Source organism: Heterodontus francisci, chromosome 5, assembly GCF_036365525.1.
Source record: "Heterodontus francisci isolate sHetFra1 chromosome 5, sHetFra1.hap1, whole genome shotgun sequence".
NCBI classification, from domain to species: Eukaryota; Metazoa; Chordata; class Chondrichthyes; order Heterodontiformes; family Heterodontidae; genus Heterodontus; species Heterodontus francisci.
Window position 1 is genome coordinate 192,189,947 of NC_090375.1, and position 19,511 is coordinate 192,209,457.

General features: G+C 42.5%; 1 protein-coding gene across 2 annotated transcripts; it reads left to right on the forward strand.

Moving 5' to 3' along the window:
• The first annotated feature begins 484 nt into the window (after positions 1-484).
• Positions 485-14,861, forward strand: zgc:101716 (uncharacterized protein LOC492784 homolog). 2 transcript variants are annotated; one of them, XM_068032544.1, is made up of 6 exons: positions 485-621; positions 4,642-4,737; positions 5,117-5,260; positions 6,234-6,781; positions 9,240-9,372; positions 14,043-14,861. In XM_068032544.1, the coding sequence occupies exons 1-6, from the start codon at positions 508-510 to the stop codon at positions 14,271-14,273; spliced, it is 1,266 nt and encodes a 421-aa protein (XP_067888645.1). In that variant the 5' UTR covers positions 485-507; the 3' UTR covers positions 14,274-14,861. The 2 variants fall into 2 exon arrangements, with proteins under 2 accessions (XP_067888645.1, XP_067888646.1); XM_068032545.1 differs by having other exon boundaries at positions 583-658.
• Positions 14,862-19,511: the final 4,650 nt, after the last annotated feature.

The following is a 19,511-nucleotide window of genomic DNA, read 5'->3' on the forward strand; positions in this document are numbered from 1 at the left end:
TTAAAGCTGATTCAGGGGCAGCATGAATAAACGAGGACTAGCTGTGATTCAAGATAAACTAATTTCAAATCAAATAAGGATGAGAGCAAGTGACTTTGCATTTATAACAAGAAAAAAGGATCAGGGATGAATATTCACCAGGACACCGGGGAGAACTCCCTTGCTGTGAAATTATATTGCAGTATCTTGTTCTACCACCTGAGAGAGGGGGCCTGGGATTTAATGCCCCTGACAGTACAGCACTCCCTCAGTGCTGCCACTGAGTGTGTCAGCCAGAGATGTGCTCAGAAGTCTGTCAGCCAAACTGATACAGTCTTTAATTGCTGGAGTCTCTAGGGTTTGGCATAGCCTATAAACTCATATCAACAATTTAATTAATCAGGAGGCTGTATTCTTGTTGGCTTGGCTTTGTGCAGAGGGGAGGAAGGACGTGGAACCGTTGTGCTGCTCTGTCGCGCTCCGGAGGGAACTAGTTGATCGGTGCAGTGGGGCAAGTTGGTGAGGAAAATGGCGGATTTGGGCTGTGAGTTTGATGATTCTGTCTTTGAAGCGTTTCGGGAGAGACAGACGGCACCGGGGGTAAAGCTCGGATCTTACAAAGCGAAATTCTGCGAGTCCGGGGTGAGAGGTTTTAAGTTTCATGGATGTGTTGCCTAAAGTGAGTTTATGCAGTGAGGGTTACACAGATTGTGATCCGACTGGAAACAAGGTTAGCCTGGGCTTTAACTTTGGGGGCTGGGATGTGAGTCATGGACCAGATCTTACAGTCACTCAAACAGATGCTACTGCAAGTAATAATGGCATTCCCCAATTCTTCTGAACCATCCTGGGGCTAATCTTCAGCATCAGTCAGTCTCAGATGTGGCTCAATGGGTAAAATGTACAGCAGAGGCCATTCAGCCTAACCAGTCCATGCTGGGATTTATGCACCCTTCCTTATCAAACTTCATTAGCGTAATCCTTCTATTCTTTTCTCCCTCATGTGTTTGTCTAGCTTCCCCTCAAATGCATCTGTCGTATTCGCCTCAACCACTCCATGCGGTAATGAGTTCCACATTTTCACCACTCTCTGGGTACAGAGGTTTCTTCTGAATCTTATACTGATGGCCTCTAATTTTGCTCTTCCCCAAAACTCTCTCTCTGTCTATTCCATCAAGACCTTTCATAAATTTTAAAGACCTGTTAGGGCGCCCCTCAGCTTTTTCAAGAGAGAAGTGCTCCAGCCTGTTTATTCTTTCCTGATAGGTATAACCTTGTGTTACTGGTATCATCTTTGTAAATCTTCTCCAGTGCCTCTATATCCATTTTATAATATGGCAACCAGAACTGTACACCGTACTCCAGATGTGGCCTGACAAAGGTTTGATATAGTTTAGCATAACTTTTTTACTTTTCAGTTCTATTCCTCTAGATATAAAGCCAAGTGTTTGGTTAGTTTTTTTAAATGGCCTTGTTAACCGTTGTCACTACTTCGAGTGGTTTGTGTATTTGTACTCCCAGACCCCTTTGCTCCTCTTCCCGATATAGATTCTTATTTTCTAAGTAATATGCAATCTCCTTATTTTTCTTGCCAAATGTAATACCTCACATACATCTATGTTGAAATTTACTTGTCAATTATTTGCCCATTCTGCAAGTTTATTACTGTCCTTCTGTCATTTCTTGCAGTCCTCTTCAGTATTGACTATATCCTCAATTTCGTGTTATCTGCAAATTTAGAAATTGTGTTTTGATTCCAAAGTCTAAATTAATGTAAATTGTGAGCAGCAGTGGTTCCAGCACTGATCCTTGTAGAACACCATTTCCCACCTTCTGCCACTCTGAATAACTACCCTTTACTCTCACTCTCCGCTTTCTGTCTTGCAGCCAGCTAGCAATCCATTCTGCCACTTGTCTCCTGACTCGGCATTCTCTGACCTTATTCATTAGTCTATTATGTGGTACTATTCTATTCAAATGTATAGTTCCTATCTAACAGTAAGCAGTATTGGACTTGAATTGACAATCAGTAATTTTTTAAAAATTACTGGTGTTTTTCTGGAGATGGATGGATTTGAATGAAGAAGGTCCATTTGATCCCATGCCTTCACAATACCAAATCTACCATGGTTTCTACTGTAGTTGTTACCTAAATAAGCCCAGTGTCCCAACCTCAGCCACTATTCCAGCTGTTTATAGACTTATACACACAGAAAGGGGCTATTCAAGTAACATTTGCACCACACAAGTGCCAGGCAATGACCATCTCCAACAAGAGAGAATCTAACCATCTCCCCTTGACATTCAATAGCATTACCATCGCTGAATCCTCCACTATCAACATCCTAAGGGCTGCCATTGACCAGAAACTGAACTGGAGTAGCCATATAAATACCATGGCTACAAGAGCAGTCAGAATCTAGGAATCCTGCGGCGAGTAACTCACCTCCTGACTCCCCAAAGCCTGTCCACCATCTACAAGGCACAAGTCAGGAGTGTGATGGAATACTCTCCACTTGCCTGGATGGGTGCAACTCCAACAACACTCAAGAAGCTTGACACCATCCAGGACAAAGCAGCCCGCTTGATTGGCACCCCATCTACAAACAGTCACTCCCTCCACCACCGACGCACAGTGGCAGCAGTGTGCACCATCTACAAGATGCAATGCAGCAATGCACCAAGACTCCTTAAACAGCACCTTCCAAACCCGTGACCTCTACCACCTAGAAGGACAAGGGCAGCAAATACATGGGAACACCACCACCTGCAAGTTCCCCTCCAAGTCACACAGCATCCTGACTTGGAACTATATCGCCGTTCCTTCACTGTCGCTGGGTCAAAATCCTGGAACTCCCTTCCTAACAGCACTGTGGGTATACCTACCCCACATGGACTGCAGCAGTTCAAGAAGGCAGCTCACCACCACCTTCTCAAGGGCAATTAGGGATGGGCAATAAATGCTGGCCTGGCCAGCGACGCCCACATCCCATGAATGAATAAAAAAAAATTCAACCCATTTAGCCTGTGCTGGCTCTTTGAATGCTCTATCCAATTGGTTCCGCTCTCCTGCTCTTACCCCATAGCCCTGTAGATTTCTCCTTTTCAAGGATTTATCCAATTCACTTTTCAAAGTTACGACTGAATCTGCTTCCACCGCCCTTTCAGACAGGGCATTCCAGATCACAACAACTCACTGCGTAAAAATAAATTCTCCTCATCTCCCCTCCTCTGGTTCATTTGCCAATTACCTTATATCTGTGCCCTCTGGTTGCTGACTCTCCTGCCAGTGGAAACCGGTTTTTCCTTAGTTACTCCTTATCAAAACTGTCAATAATTTTGAACACCTCTATTAAATCTTGCCTTAGCCTTCTATGCGCTAAGGAGAACAATCACATCTTCTCCAGTCTCTCTACATAATTGAAGTCCTGCATGCCTGTTGACCATTCCAGTGTATCTCCTCTGTAACCTCTCCAAGGCCTTGACATTCTTTCTGAAGTGTGGTGCTCAGAATTGGACACAATAGTCTAACTGAGTCCTAACCAGTAATTTTTTAAAAATTCATTCATGGGATGTGGGCGTCACTGGCCAGGCCAGCATTTATTGTCCATCCCTAATTGCCCTTGAGAAGGTGATGATGAGCTGCCGCCTTGAGCTGCTGCAGTCCATTTGGGGTAGGTATACCCACAGTGCTGTTAGGAAGGGAGTTCCAGGATTTTGACCCGGTGACAGTGAAGGAACAGCGATATAGTTCCAAGTCAGGATGGTGTGTGACTTGGAGGGGAACTTGCAGGTGGTGGTGTTCCCATGTATTTGCTGCCCTTGTCCTTCTAGTTGGTAGAGGTCGCGGGTTTGGAAGGTGCTGTCTAAGGAGCCTTGGTGCGTTGCTGCAGTGCATCTTGTAGATGGTACACACTGCTGCCACAGTGCGTCGGTGGTGGAGGGAGTGAATGTTTGTAGATGGGGTGCCAATCAAGTGGGCTGCTTTGTCCTGGATGGTGTCGAGCTTCTTGAGTGTTGTTGGAGCTGCACCCATCCTGACTTGGGCCTTGTAGATGGTGGACAGGCTTTGGGGAGTCAGGAGGTGAGTTACTCGCTGCAGGGTTCCTAGCCTCTGACCTGCTCTTGTAGCCACGGTATTTATATGGCTACTCCAGTTCAGTTTCTGGTCAATGGTAGCCCCTAGGATGTTGATAGTGGGGGATTCTGCGATGGTAATGCCGTTGAATGTCACGGGGAGATGGTTAGATTCTCTCTTGTTGGAGATGGTCATTGCCTGGCACTTGTGTGGCGCGAATGTTACTTGCCACTTACCAGCCTAAGCCTGGATATTGTCCAGGTCTTGCTGCATTTCTACACAGACTGCTTCAGTATCTGAGGAGTCACGAATGGTGCTGAACACTTTATAACAGTTTAGCATAACTTCCTTGCTGTTGACTTTCTGTTGACTGCCCTCTGTGTACAGAAATTATACTAGGCTATCTTACTACATTTTTGGGTGTCTTAAAAATAAACCCTCCCTGAAAGTGGGCTGGCTGGTGTGAAAAGTTGGCAGTAATTCCCATGTCACAAAATTGGCTTGAATCCGCAACTCTGCAGTCAATTTTTTATAAATGAAGTCCTACGTCGATTTTAATGTTTATTGCCTCTGATGACTTGCAGTGGTTTTGGGATGAAATCTGCACAGCTGATGATGTGGAGAAACTGACCGCACTGAAGTTTCGGGGAGATCTGGCATTCAAGCATCGGGATTATCAGGTATGTAGAAACCTGGAGTGTTTGCTGTGACCAAGGGAAGACCATTTCCTGTCTGTAATATTTTAATACTACTTAACATTTGTTCAAAAGTCTATGGTGCTTTGTTTGTTCTTTCAATAAAGTGAATTTAAAAGACGTAGAAACTGCACTAATCTCGCTTCCATTGTCAGAACAAAGTCTGTGCCGCATTGTCTATAAAGTTTTAAACGGCGGAAAAAGAATGCACACTTTGTTTGCAGAGGACTTGTAGTTTCTTTTTTAAGAAATTTTTTGGCTGTGCTAGATTTTAGTATTAGTCTAAATGATATATAATTGTAAATGGCCACTTGATCACAAAATACTGTATAATGTATACTGTACCGTACTTTTTCTTTCCCAGAAAGCATGGTGTGAATACTCCAGCAGTCTGGCCCTTGTTCCGGAGACAAATATTGCTCTCAGAAGAGACCTACAGGAGGCCCGAGCTCGATGTCTGTGCCTTCTTGGCAGAGCTGAAGAAGCTTTGGATATAGAGCAAAAGCTGGTTAGTCTTAACAGCGGCAGTAGAAAATTAAATTGCACGGTGCTGTGAAGCTAAATTGTAATTAAAAAAAATACTGTGCTCATATTGCAAAGTATTGAAATGTCAGCTGTGGCTCAGTGGGTCTCGCTTAAGTCAGGGTTTAAGTCCCACTCCAAGACTTGAGCATGTAATCCAGGCCGACACTCCAGTGCAGTACCGAGGGAGTGTTGCACTGTTGGAGCTGCTGTCTTTCAGATGAGACGTTAAACTGAGGCCAAGTCTGTCCTGTCAGGTGGACATCGAAGACCCTATGGCATTATTTTGAAGAAGAACAGGGGAGTTCTTCCAGTGTCCCGGCCAACCTTTATCCCTCAACCAACGTTACAAAAGCACATGATCTCTTCATGATCAGATTGCTGTTTGTGGGAGCGTGCTGTGCACAAATCAGCTGCCATGTTTTCTACATTGCAACAGTACTCTAGGTACTGCAGTGGAGTGTCAGCCTAGGTTTTTGTGCACAAGTCCTGAAGAACCCACAACCTTCTGACTCAGAGGCGAGAGTACTACTCACTGAGCTGATACTTATAGATCCTACCTCAACTGGAAAATAGTGCATGACATTAAGCCACTAAAAGGAAGCAAAAGTATAAAGTTTAAAAAAGCTGAAACCTTTATAATATTTAGAAATGCAGCTCGACGAAATATGTGATAATTGCTTGAAAAGGAAACATTTGCAGGGCTATGGGGAAAGCGCAAAGGCAATGGAACTAATTGGATAGCTCTTTCAAAGAGCTGGCACAGGCACGATGGGACGAGTGGCCTCCTTCTATGCTGCATGACTGTGTGATATTGTGTTGCATGCACGATGAACACTAACACACTGCAAAATTAAGTGCCAGTCACTTGTGGTTAGGTTCTTGTTTATTTTCATGTATATTAAGAGTTTAGATTTTTCGTTATTCCTACTCACTGTTGTTTTTATTCTGTTTACTAGAGATCTGAGGTAACCAACACAGACCACCTCACCACAGTTCTTAACCTTGATATTCTGATCTATCGGAATGCTGGAAATTTGTCCCGAGAGCTTTGCTGTTTGCAACAATTAGTTTCCTTGCACCCTCTCAACCCGTGGTACTGGAAGAAACTAGCTGATTCTTACTTGGGTATAGCTCAAGCCTTATCTTCTACGACAGTGTCAACAGTCCCAGCCTACAAGGATGGGCAGTGCCTCAGAATGTCAAAAAAGACAGCTGTAGAGACAGAAACATCTAAAATCAAAGCTGGCTGTGCACAGCCTCAGCAATCAAGCAAAGATCCTTCTGTGCAAATGGGTAGTAAAAGGCAGACAATCTTCCCCAGGAGTGCAACCAAGGAAGAGAACTCTGACCCAACAATTGCAAGCAGTAGAAAGCAACCTTCTGGAACAGGAAATGTTTCCTCTTTCTATTCAGCTGTTGGCAAAGGCAGAGAAATCGATTGCAAAAGTGGGCAGGAGCTGAGTGATCTGTGGCTGTTTGCATGTTTCTCCTTTGTAAGAGCAAGGTATACATGTAACACATGAATAGGGCACGTCATTTATCTGTGCCACTGGGCTAGGTCGTGCAGTGTACGCTGTTAGACCCTTTCCTGCATCCTTCAGCTCGGAAAAATGTTACGCTGTAACTTGCCAGGAGCATGAGCTGATAACAGCGTGGCAAGGGCAATGGAGCATCTGGGACCTCAGTGAAGAGAGGAGTGATGGAGAAGGGAATAGGGTGAATTAGAGTCAAATCAGGTCCAGATAGAGAAATAGAGTGAAAGAAAAATTGAATTGAGCGATACATTCAGAAAGAAAAATATGTAAAACTTTTACAGTTGACACTTTTAACAACAATATAAATTGTTCCTTTTCTGGGCCAGCTTGATTGCATTGTATTAACAATTGTCATGCTATTAGAAAAGGTACTTATGCTGTTAAGTTCCAGGTTTAATTTTCTGGGGTGAGTTTAATGTGAAAATCCAACAGGTTTTTAAAAGTAACGGGGAGGCTAAGGGCGAGAGGCCGTTTGTGTGAAGCAGTAGGTGGGATGGCTTAAATTGACCAGCAAGTTCTAGAGATTTGCAACTCCCGACATATCTCTTAATCCCCGAATCTGCTGGCTGATTTGCATATTAATATCGGTGTGCGTCGTCAACATATTATTCTTCTGCAAGTTTTCCAGTTTATGTGCATACTATAACTTTCTTTGCTTTTTGCCCTTTTTCTCTCTCCTTGTCCTGTTACTCTTTTTTTTTTTCTCTCTTGCATTTTCTCTCACTTATTTTCAAAAATAATTTTTGGTATGCATAGAAATAGTCTATCATTGGTAACTCATTCCCTTTCCAAGTCTATTAGCCTCTCCTTCATGCTGTTCTCCATACCCAACTGTGGAGTTGAGAGGAACCCCTAGCAGAGACCACCCCCCCCCAGTGCCATGCTCACTCAGGTTGAGCACGAAACGACAGGTGGTGAGAAAATTACTCTGTCTCATCTAGAAATGCTCCCTGCATTCCAGAGAGCACAGTTACTGCCCAATATCTAGAAAAACAATATTGTGACCTGGAGGTTGTAACAGTGTTGTGTGTATTGGATACTGTAAGCTGACAAGTGCCAGGTTGGAGGCAGAAATCTTCAGGAGTATTCTGACTTTGTATGCAAAGACATTCTGTACTAAATTAAGTTACTTTTAAGGTAACATATTGTGAAGTTTCTGTCTCTGATTGTAGGTTTTTCTGTTTGTGTATTTGCATATCACCTCAATAATTAAACTGAGTTTCAGCTTCATCGATGGAAGTACAGAGACAACAACAACAACTTGTAATTATATAGCACCGTAACGTAGCAGAACATCTGAAACAAAATTTGACACCAAGCTACGTAAGGAACTATTAGGGCAGATGACTCAAAGCTTGGTCAAAGAAGTAGATTTTAAGGAATGTTTTAAAGGGGGGGTGAGAGATGGAGAGGTTTAGGGAGGGAATTCCAGACTTAGGGCCTCGGCAGATGAAGGCACGACTGTCAATGGTGGAGCGATGAAAATCGGGGATGTGCAAGAGGGTTGTGGGGCTGGAAGAGATTACAGAAATAAGGAGGGGAGAGGCCATGGAAGGATTTGAAAACAAAGATGAGAATTTAAAAATTACTGTGTTGCTTAACTGGGAGCCAGAGTAGGTCAGTGAGCACAGAGGTGATGGGTGAACAGGACCTGGTGTGAGTTTGGACATGGGCAGAAGCGTTTTGGATGACTTCAAGTTTGTGGAGGGTAGAATGTGGGAGACTGGTGAGGAGTGCGTTGGAATAGTCAAGTCTGGAGGTAAAGGCCTGCTCGGGTCTGCAAAAATAAAAACCCGACCCGAGTCCGACAGAACCACATCCAGCCCGAGTCCTTCCATTTTTTCTAGCGCCCGACCTGACCCAGCCATCAGTTAACTTACCTTCAGTTTTTCACTTTGTTGCTGATCTACACAAGCTTAAAATAAATGTAACAAAACCACCTTTCTAGTCCAAAAATTAAATTAATATTGGAGCCACTTACCTGTGATAGAACGTGTCCGACCCGAGCCCGAATGCCGGGTTCGGGTCGGGTAGCAGGCCTCTATCTGGAGGTAACATAGGCATGAATGAGGGTTTAGGCAGCAGTTGAGCTGAGGAGTTGGGCGATATTATGGAGGTGGAAATAGGTGACCTTAATGACGTCACGGATATATGGCCCGAAGCTTGTCTTGGAGTCAAATAATAACACCCACGTTGCGAGTGGTCTGGTTCAGCCTCAAGATGGTTGCCAGGGAGAAGGATGGAGTTGGTGGCTAGGGAACGGAGTTTGTGGCGGGGATCGAAGACAAAGCCCAATTCTGGCCATTCTGAGACGAATTCTGTTTGGCACCAATGAGATTGGACTGTGCATTTTGCATATTATATACTACACGATGCAGGTTTCTTTGCAATAGGAAAGATTAACCAGTGAAATTCATCTGTGTTTAGACTTCTGTTGCAGATGGTGAAGCCTCAGCAGGCCTCCTTTGTCCTGGAGAGGAACCTGACTGTCCAAGAGGAGATCAGGCAGCAACTGAGCAACCTGGAACTGCGGGATGAGGCTCTGAATGCACTAAGTGAGGTAGCTGGATCTATTAGTTGCTTGAATTTATATTTCTATACACTGTGTGAGTAAGATGTGTAAATTTTTCTGTCCAGCATTTGTACAGGTCATATGACTGCAGTTTTTTATTTATAAACCTCAGATGTGTGAACTAAGCTCTGGAATTCCTTCCCTAAACTTCCCCATCTCTCTCTCCTCCTTTCAGATGCTCCTTAAAACCTACCTCTTTGACCAAACTTTTGGTCACCTTATGTGACTCAGTGTCAGATTATGTCTGATAACAGCTCCTGTGAAAGGTCTGGGGACATTTCACAATGTTAAAGGCACTGTATAAATGCAAGTTGTTGTGGAACTCTTCTTACTTAAAAACAAGTTACTGCACGTCTGTCGTACATCCAATGTGTGAAATACTTTTGAGAAAAACTGTAAGCCCAGATCAGTACTTTGAGACATACAAGAATACAAGTCCAGAGTTGTGCAGGGCAGACTTACACTGGGTAGTTTTACACAGGCACTAGGACATATGTTTACATAGCATGCTGAGACCAGGATACTGCACTGATTTCAGAAACTGAATGAAGTTGGCTATTGCTGCAGAATACCAAGCTTCCTATCTTCATATTATAGCATCTCACTTGTGCATAACTTGATATGGTGCGATATACAAGCAGGTATTGCAAATATTAAGAGCTATTGAACAGTTCAGTTAACCTTTTGTATAGAGCACAAAAGCAAGGCAGTGATGTAAATTTTTATAAAACACTGGTTAGGCCTCAGCTAGAGTACTGTGTCCAATTCTGGGCGCCACACTTAAGGAAGGATGTCAAGGCCTTGGAGACGGGGCAGAGGAGATTTACTGGAATTATACCAGGCTTGAGGGTTATGTGGAGACTGGAGAAGGTGGGATTGTTCTCCTTAGAGCGGAGAAGGTTAAGGGGAGATTTAATAGAGGCGTTCAAAATTATGAGTTTTGATACAGTAGACAAGGAGAAACTTTTTCCAGTGGCAGCAGGGTCGGTAACCAGAGGAGACAGATTTAAGATAATTGGCAAAAAGGCCAGGGGGAAGATGAGAACTTTTAAACTCAGAGAGTTGTTGTGATCTGGAATGCGCTGCCTGAAAGGCCGTTAGAAGCAGATTCAATAGTAACTTTCAAAAGGGAATTGGATAAATACTTGAAAAGGAAAAATTTGCAAAGTTACAGGGAAGGAGCCGGGGGAATGGGTCTAATTAGATAGCTCTTTCAAAGAGTGGCCACCGGCACGATGGGCTGAATGGCCTCCTGTGCTGTGATGTTCGATTAAACTACACGTTTCTTAATTAGATAAGCATTTCTATTTTTCTTTTAATTGTTTACTTGTAGTATCAATTTGAGAGAGTATTTTGCAATATTGATGTCATTGTCCTGTTGAAATACAGTAATATACTCCTACGAGTGATGGCAGATATGCAGTGGCATGTGAACCCAAAGTGTTATATGTTTTTAATACCATATATGGAGAGTTTATCGTGTTTCCAAGTCTTTTTCGATCATATGTTTCAGTTGGTTCAGTACTAATTCCGGAACAGTACAGTAATGTTGGCTAAGTATTTCTTTTTGATTTATGAGCAGTTAAAGCACCTAGTTTTGATTGCAGTATCTGCGAAGTCAAGGGATGGGTTGGCTACAACCATCGACTTCAAACTCACCTCAAAATAAGGTTAGCTGGTTGAGGCAATGGGCCTAAAAATACCATCATCTGAGGGTGTAACACGGCGTCAGAGTCCCACTCTTAGACTCATTGGGATCCAATTTTGTACTTGCACTGACACTTTTCTGGTAAAACTTTTGACGGGAGGAATTTTACCTCTTTGTGAGTTTGCTAGTCTGTCACATTTTAGTAAGCAGTTTTGAACAAATTTTGTCAAACAAGTGCAGCTGGCACCGAACGAATCACATGAACATCTGACAGCTTATTTGTCCAGGTTACCAAACTATGGTGGGTAGATGGGAGTGTGATAGCATAGTGCTTATGTTACTAGACTAATAATCCAGGGATTGTGGGTTCAAGTCCTACCATTTGAATTTTAAAAATCTGGAAATGAAAAGCTGGTAAAAGTGACCATGAAGATTGGTTCACTAAGGAACCTGCTGCCCCACATCATCTGCTGTCTGAAGTGACCGAGCAAGCCAGTCAGCTACATAAAAACTCAGGACAACCAGGGTAATAAATTCTGAAACAAAAACAAGAAATGCTGGAATCACTCAGCAGGTCTGGCAGCATCTGTGGAAAGAGAAGCAGAGTTAACGTTTCGGGTCAGTGACCCTTCTTCGGAACTCAATGACCCTAGAGCTAAGGTTCTTGTAGCCAGATATGGGAGCTTCACTAATCATTAAAACTCCTTTACAAACAGCCAGTTGAGTTACAGTGACCAGCTGTTAGCCCACCATTTGGAAAGATTGCAAAAGGTTTGTAGACTTCTGCACAACGTTGAACCCTCAGCTTAACTCCGCTCATGATGCGCTTGCCTCCTGGGTCAGAAGGTGGTGGGTGTGAGTCCCACTCTGAGATAAAGCAACTAACTGGGGGCTGACATTTCAGTGTTATCCTGAGGGAATGCTGTACTATTAATGGTGCCGTCCTTTGGATGGGACTTTTCTGCTTGTTCAGATGTACATTAAGGATCCCGTAATGCTATTTCAAAGTAGAGAAGAGAGTTCTCTTGACCGGCGTTTCTCCCTCTATCATCAGATTAACTAGTCGTTTATCTTATTTGCTGTTTGTGGGATCTTGCAGTGTGCAACTTGGCTGAGATAACAAGAGTCTTTGCAGTTGAAAGTAAGTCATAGTATGTGAAGCACTTTGAGATGTTTCTGAGAGATGCAATGAGCTGGTTTATGAATGCAAATCTGTTTTTGATTTTGTGGAAACTATCACAATCGATATTTCTATTTTCCAACTATATTTTTAAATTTATTTTTGTTAGAGTCCATTTAACAACTCTGTAGGATAAGATACTCAAAGATATGTTGTGTGCATTTGGTGTGGTTTTTTTTCTCTCTGTTGGATAGTTTAAAGCTCAGGCTAGAAGAACAAAATGTACAGTTTCTTTTAGACTATATCAAACTCTACTGGCCCCGACACATATGTATGTAATTTGGTCTATTACAAGCCAGAGCATTTGGAAATGAGCCCAGTGTGTTAGCAAACAGTGTGGTTCATTTTAGCAAAGCTGCAAGCTTGAACTGCACAAGACAACATGCATAGGAATTTGTTTGAACTGTTTCTTAAGTAAAATGGTTTATTGTATGCTGCGGATCAGTTGGTGCAGCTCCGTCATTATCCATGGTTCTGCCCGTTCTATTTGTGCTGGAAGTATTTCATTTAACTTTTCCAAAGGATTTTCATTTAAAAAAAAACAAAATGACCTTTAATTCGAAACATCTTCAGGAAGACCTCTGCTGCTTCACGCCAGTGGTTAGTGATGTAACATCACCGTTGGCAGTCAGAGCTATAGGCAGTGAGCAATACCATCGTTCACTACCTGCTTCAGGACCCAACCATCTCACCGAAAACCAGTGAGCTGCTTGCTGTAATATTAGAATTAGCTGCTTGGGGGCAGCATGTTTGTACCTCCAGAGTTTTTCCCTGGAAATATGCTCAATGCAAATATAAGCTCATTGAAAACTGTAGTGCAGCTTATATAGAAGTACAAAAGGAGTGCAGATTTACATTGGAGCTGGACAGCCTAATTTTGAAACATACTTTGGGACAGTGTATTTTATATTTGCCCCCGGAAACATTTCTAAGCAGTTTGCACTGATTTATTTCCATTTGGTGGTTTAGGTGGCAATATGGGAATCTCCAGGAATCCCACCGTTTATGCTTCCTGGAGGATGTAAGGGAAAAGAATAATATCCAGTAAGTGTGATTACCACACCATTAAAGACCCTCCAAACCCCATACATTATTGGAAGCGATCATAGATCAATTTGCCTAAGAGGCGCTTCATCAAGAGGCCGCACCTCAGTAGCGAGAGGCTGTGACAGAGATTTGACACATGCACCAAGCAGACCTCTATCCCTGCACCAACATGGGCTTTACCCAGTGGCAGCTAATAATACAAATAAAGGAAGCAATTAGGAAGGCAAACGGTATGTTAGCCTTTATTACAAGGGGGTTCGAGTGATTTCTTTTTTAATTCATTCATGGGATGTGGGTGTCGCTGGCTAGGCCAGCATTTATTGCCCATCCCTATTTGCCCTTGAACTGAGTGGCCATTTCAGAGGGCAGTTAAGAGTCAACCACATTACTGTGGGTCTGGAGTCACATGTAGGCCAGACCAGGTAAGGGCAGCAGATTTCCTTCCCTAAAGGGAATTAGTGAACCAGATCGGTTTTTACAAAAATCGACAATGGTTTCATGGTTGCCATTAGACTAGCTTCCTAATTCCAGATTTATTTATTAATTGAATTCAAATTTCACCATCCGCCATGGTGGGATAAATACTTTAAAAAGGAAAATTTGCAGGGCTATGGGGAAAGAGCAGGGGAGTGGGACTAATTAAATAGCTCTTACAAAGAGCCAGCACAGGCATGCTGGACCGAATGACCTCCTGTGCTGTGTGTTTCTATGAAATTTGTATTATAAATACCATAGTTTGCTTTTTTTAATGTTTATATTAAGATTGCCTTTCCTCTCTCTCAGGCGATGGAGGAGGACCTGTTGCCAGACAGGTTTAAAAATGGTGCAGAGACTGAAAGGTCTGTAACTTTTCCCAATTCATCTTCACTGACCTGTGTTGCCATCGAGTCAGGCTCTGACTTTGAGGAGAAATGGTTTAAGAAGCTTAAATGCGAATCCTTCTACTGTCCCACATCAGAAGTAAAGCAAGGTTGGAAGGAAAGAAAGGTCTTGGATAATGTGAGCATGGTTTGATCTCTGCCTGGGACTGTGGAAGTAACCCTGTGTTTATAGTGGACAACTAAGGAACTCAGGCTCTACGCAGAGCTCACTTGGTCAGAGAAATAAAACATCACGCAAAAGCTCATACTTTTGATGGAATGGAGCAAACGCTCGTTTTTACATTTCACAAACTTGCGAAGGCAACTGGCTTCCTGCAGACTTCAAAAGTGAGTTCTTAAAGTTGCTAACTGACGTGCAAGAAAGTAACTGGTTTGTACTTACTTTGTGGACCTCATACCCTTTACCGATATCATACACTTTTCACTCTGGAATCCGATCTGTGATATCGCTGACCAATTTCGTCAGTGAACTGTCAAGCCATGATGTGGTTTTGATATAAGCTCTGTAGCCAGAAGAGCAATGTTCATGTATGTAATATTAACTTCTATATTTAAGATGCTCTGGAAGCTCATTTTTATCCCCACTGTTTTAAAATGTTGTTAATTTTGGTTTTACTGCTATTTTTCTTATTGCAGGATTGTTGAGGCGGCTGAAAAGGAAGTCAAGTATTCTGCTAATTGCTCTAAATTAAAGCTGTTTTATAATTTTCTAATACACCTTCATGATGAGTTGATTTGTATATATGCATCTTGCGGTAAATACATATGTAGACTAGCTGTGGATCAGTGGATAGCTCTCTTGCCTCTGAAATTTTCAGTTGACTGCCGATCAGCTTCAACAGCTTTTTGGGGGAGAGAGTTCCAGATTTCCACTAGCCTTTGTGTGAAGAAGTGCTTCCTGTCATCACCCCTGAACAGCCTGGCTGTAATTTAAATAGGGATCCAATAGAGGCTTTCAAAATCATGACAGATTTTTGAGAGGGCAAATAAAGATTGTTTCTGGTGGTTGGAGAATTTGTATTAACCGGGCACGGATTCAGAAGAGAAAAGTTAGAAAAGATTTCACACAGATTGTTTGGAGAGTGGAATATTCAATCATCTGGCTCTTGAAGTAGGGTCTATAACATCATTTAAGATGGAATTTCCATGGCCTCGCCCCTCCTTATCTCTGTAACCACCTCCAGCCCTTCAAAACATCTGTATTCCTCCAGTTCTGGTCTCTTTTACATCCCTGATTTTTATTTCCCCCACCTTGGCGGCCATACCTTCAGCTGCCAAGGCCCTAAGCTCTGGAATTCTCTCCCTAAACCTCTCCGCCTCTCTATCTCTCCTCCTTTTAAGAAGCTCATTTCAAACCTACCTCTTTGGACACCTTGAGGCCATGGAGGGATTTCAACTCGAGGATAAGAATTTTAAATTTCAGCTGTTGCCGGACCAGGAGCCAATGTAGGTCAGCGACCACAGCAGGTGATGGATGAATGGGGCTTGGTTCGAGTTAAGAGTCGGGCAGCAGAGTTTTGGATGAGTTGAAGCTTACGAAGGGTGGGAGGTCGGCCAGGACTGCATTGGAATTGTTGAGTCTGGAACAAAGGCATAAATTTCAAACATGTTCTTTTGCCATCCCATGTAGATATTTACAGAAACTGAGAAAAGATAATGTCAAATATGTATTTTCATATACAAGAAACATTTATATTTTAGCTCCTTCACCCCCACCCCATAGCTTCCTGCTACCAGTGACTGGACATCCTGAGATTGGGTGTCCGTTCAGGAGAGTTGGTTATGTGTTGCTGAAGGACAGGAATATTGACCCAAGATCTGGCAACCTAATGTTTACTCCCTCACAATGGAAATAAGGATTTCATCAACACAGCAAAACAAGAATGCATCTCTGCTAAATACACGACTGCAACCCAGATGCTTGTGGAATTAATTTTCTTTTCAGAAGTCTTTTAAATGGAATACAGAGTTGCTACCAAATTTTTTTTTTAAGTTATCGGAATCCAGATTTGCCACTTCACACAATCATAGCTTATGTGTTTTTATTAGAGTATGGAACAGAAAAACCCAGAAAGAAAGGATTTAATTTGTTGTCCATCTCTAACTGTCCCTTTAGAAGCCTGTCAAATGAATGCACTGTTTGGCAAGAACAAAACTAAGTATTCAGTTGCCCTTACATTATCAGTATTGGAAACAGATGAAGGAAATGCAAAAAAAAAAATGCAGAAGTATTCCAGATAAAAAAAAATCAATTGTTAGCAATCTACAAAAAAAATGCACTGTGGTTATTCAACCCAGAGGTAATTATTTTTGTCGTTAAATTTACGATGAGCCGCCTTCTTTAACCGCTGCAGTCCACTTGGTGTAGGTACACCCACAGTGCTGTTAGGAGGGTAGTTCCAGGATCTTGATCCAACAATAGTGAAGGAATGGCGATGTAGTTCCAAGTCAGGATGGTGTGTGACTTGGAGGGGAACTTGCAGTTGGTGGTGTTCCCATGCATCTGCTGCCCTTGTTCTTCTCGGTGGTAGAGGTCATGGGTTTGGAAGGTCCTGTTGAAAGGGGCCTTGGCAAGTTTCTCTGGTGCATCTTGTAGCTGGTGCACGCTGCAGCCATTGTCCACCGGTGGTGGAGGGAGTGAATGTTTAAGGTGGAATGTTAAAACACATGGATATTTAGAAGAAATATCAATGTGAGCTGTCTTCAAAATCACTATATTGTGCAGTCAAATCAGGTTTTTCTCCATATCAGGGTACAAATTATATTTGATGTGTTCAAAAAATGCTACTGAAGTAGGATAGAAGGATTTCACACGTCCTGGTGCTAGATCTAGTCTTTAGTCCCCCGTTTCAAATCAGCATAGTGATTTATGGTACTGTAATTTTTATAACACTAAAACAGCATCTCATACGCAGAAACAGAAATTTTATAGCACAGCGGAAGTTATTTAGCCCATGATGTCTGTGTCGGCCAAGAATGGGCTTCCAGTCTAATCCCACTTTCCAGCTCTTGATCTGTAACCTTATAGATACGGCACTTTTAAGTGCATATCCAAGTACTTCTTAAATGTGATCAGTGTTTCTGCCTCTGTCACCCATTCAGGCAGTGGATTCCAGACCCCTACCACCCTCTGGGTGAAAAGATTTCTCCTTAACTCCCCTCTAATAAGAACATAAGAAATCCTTCTACCAATTACTTTAAATCTATGCCCTCTGGTTTTTGCCCTCTGTAAGGAAATATGTCTTTCCTATCATACCTTGGCTGTACGATAGTTATAACCTTCTCGTGCGTAAACCTACAGAACCATTTAAGTAACACATTATAAGGCGAGGTGTGCTGTAGCTTTACAAAAACGTATCATTTCTTTCCATAAACCTATTGTGTACCTTGATGGCTTACTGGTATTGGCAGCAGCGTTGTGGATGGGAGGCAAGGTGTAGAAAAAGTAGGCTGAAAGTTTTAAGAAAAAAAGACTTGCATTTCTATCGCACCTTTTCATGACCTCAGGAGGTCCCAAAATGTTTACAGCCAATGAAGTACTTTTGAAGTGTAGTCACTATTGTAATGTAGAAAATGCAGCAGCCAATTTACACACAGCAAGATCCCACCAACAGCAATGTGATAATGACCAGATAATCTGTTTTGTTGATACTGATGACGGGATTAATATTAGGTAAAGCAACAGGGAGAACTCCCCTGCTCTTCTTCGAATAGTACCATGGAATCTTTTACATCCACCTGAGAGGGCAGACGGGCTCTTGGTTTAACATCTCAGCCAAAAGACGGCACCACTCGCCGCGCAGCCCTCCCTCAGTACTGCACTGGGGAATGTCAGCCTAGATTATATGCTCAAGTCTCTGGAGTGGGGATTTGAATCAAGGCAAGAGTGCTATCATTTCATGCCCCACTCTAGAGCCTTGAGCAGATAATCCAGCGAGTGCTGCACTGTCAGGAGTGCTGCATTTCAGATGAGCCTTTACAGGGCCTGCCTGCTGACACAGATGGATGTTTCAAATTTCCATTGCTTTTTATGAAGAGGAGCAGGGGACTTCTCCCGGTGTCCCTACATTACAACAGTGACTACACTTCAAAAGTACTTCATTGGCTGTAAAGCACTTTGGAACGTCCTGAGGTCCTGAAAGGGTGCTATAGAAATGCAAGTCTGTCTTTCCGAGTTGAATGGATTTCTGTATGAGGGAGCTGTATCAGTATGATCTGCCCTTGTGTGTCCTTTAGTGGCTGGTCTCAGAATTATTGGAAGTGGCCTGAAGAAAAGTTCTCGACTGAGAAACTAGAAACTAACTTAAAAGTTGGGAACTCAAAATGGGGAAGACAAACTTTTTTTTTAAAAAATGCTAATTATAAAAAAAGGGAAGAAGAATGTACAGTTTATGCCAGTTGAATACTTGAAATGAAGCTACCGAGACCTTATTCTGAAGTATTCCTTTAATGTATGGCTGCATTCTTACAGTGTGCAGAAGAGTCACACCTTAGTTGTTCTAGAATGTTCTAGAACGTTATGTACAGTGATAATTGAGCTGACTGATCGGTTGCCTCCTATTATAACATAAAACATATTCACAATTCATTACAACCACAACAGAGGCCAGCAGAATTCAAAGGTTCCCAATTGCAGTCTGTAACTACACGATTGTTGAGTTTGGTTATTAACATAGTTAAAATAGCTCACACTTAATCCTATTTTATTTTTGGTCCTCTTTGTTTTCCCACCCCAATCACTGGGCAAATGAATGCACACCACATCAGGCCTTAAGAACCAAGACTTCCAGATTCCATACCTGTTGTAAATTAGCTGATCTCTGCTAGACCAATGTTGTCCAGTATGTTAACCACTAGGCACATGTTGCTTATTGAGCATAAAGCGTGAGTGGGCTGAACACTGGAGAGAGAGAATCCAACAAACACACAAAGAGGGAAACATAAACAGATAATGGAATAAATAGCATTCGATACATACTGAGGGATAACCACACGCAGAAGTACACAGGTACAGAGATTAGGAACATAGGAGCAGGAGTAGGCCATTCGGCAGATACAGAGAGCTAATTGCAGATGCACTCGGAGAAGTTGAGAGAGAGAGAAACAATTACAAACAGGGACAGCGAGAGGAAATCACAAATCACAGACGAGGACAGAACACGATAGGAGTGCATTGGCTGAAAAAGATGGAGAGACAAAAAGACAGAAAATCACGATACACAAAGGCAGTGAAAGATAGAGAATGACTAAACGACAGAACTTTCATACATTTAACATCCCAAAGTGCTTTACAGCCAATGAAATACTTTTGAAATGTAGTCACTGTTGTTGGAAACACAGCAGCCAAATTGTGCACAGTAAGCCCCTACAG

What these genes read in the sequence shown, in the direction of transcription:
- zgc:101716 (XM_068032544.1), top strand. Translation starts at nt 508, where the DNA reads ATGGCGGATTTGGGCTGTGAGTTTGATGATTCTGTCTTTGAAGCGTTT. An exon ending in TTCTCCTTTGTAAGAGCAAG is followed by an intron (nt 6,782 to 9,239) that starts GTATACATGTAA and finishes ATCTGTGTTTAG; the next exon opens with ACTTCTGTTGCAGATGGTGA. An exon ending in CTCTGAATGCACTAAGTGAG is followed by an intron (nt 9,373 to 14,042) that starts GTAGCTGGATCT and finishes CCTCTCTCTCAG; the next exon opens with GCGATGGAGGAGGACCTGTT.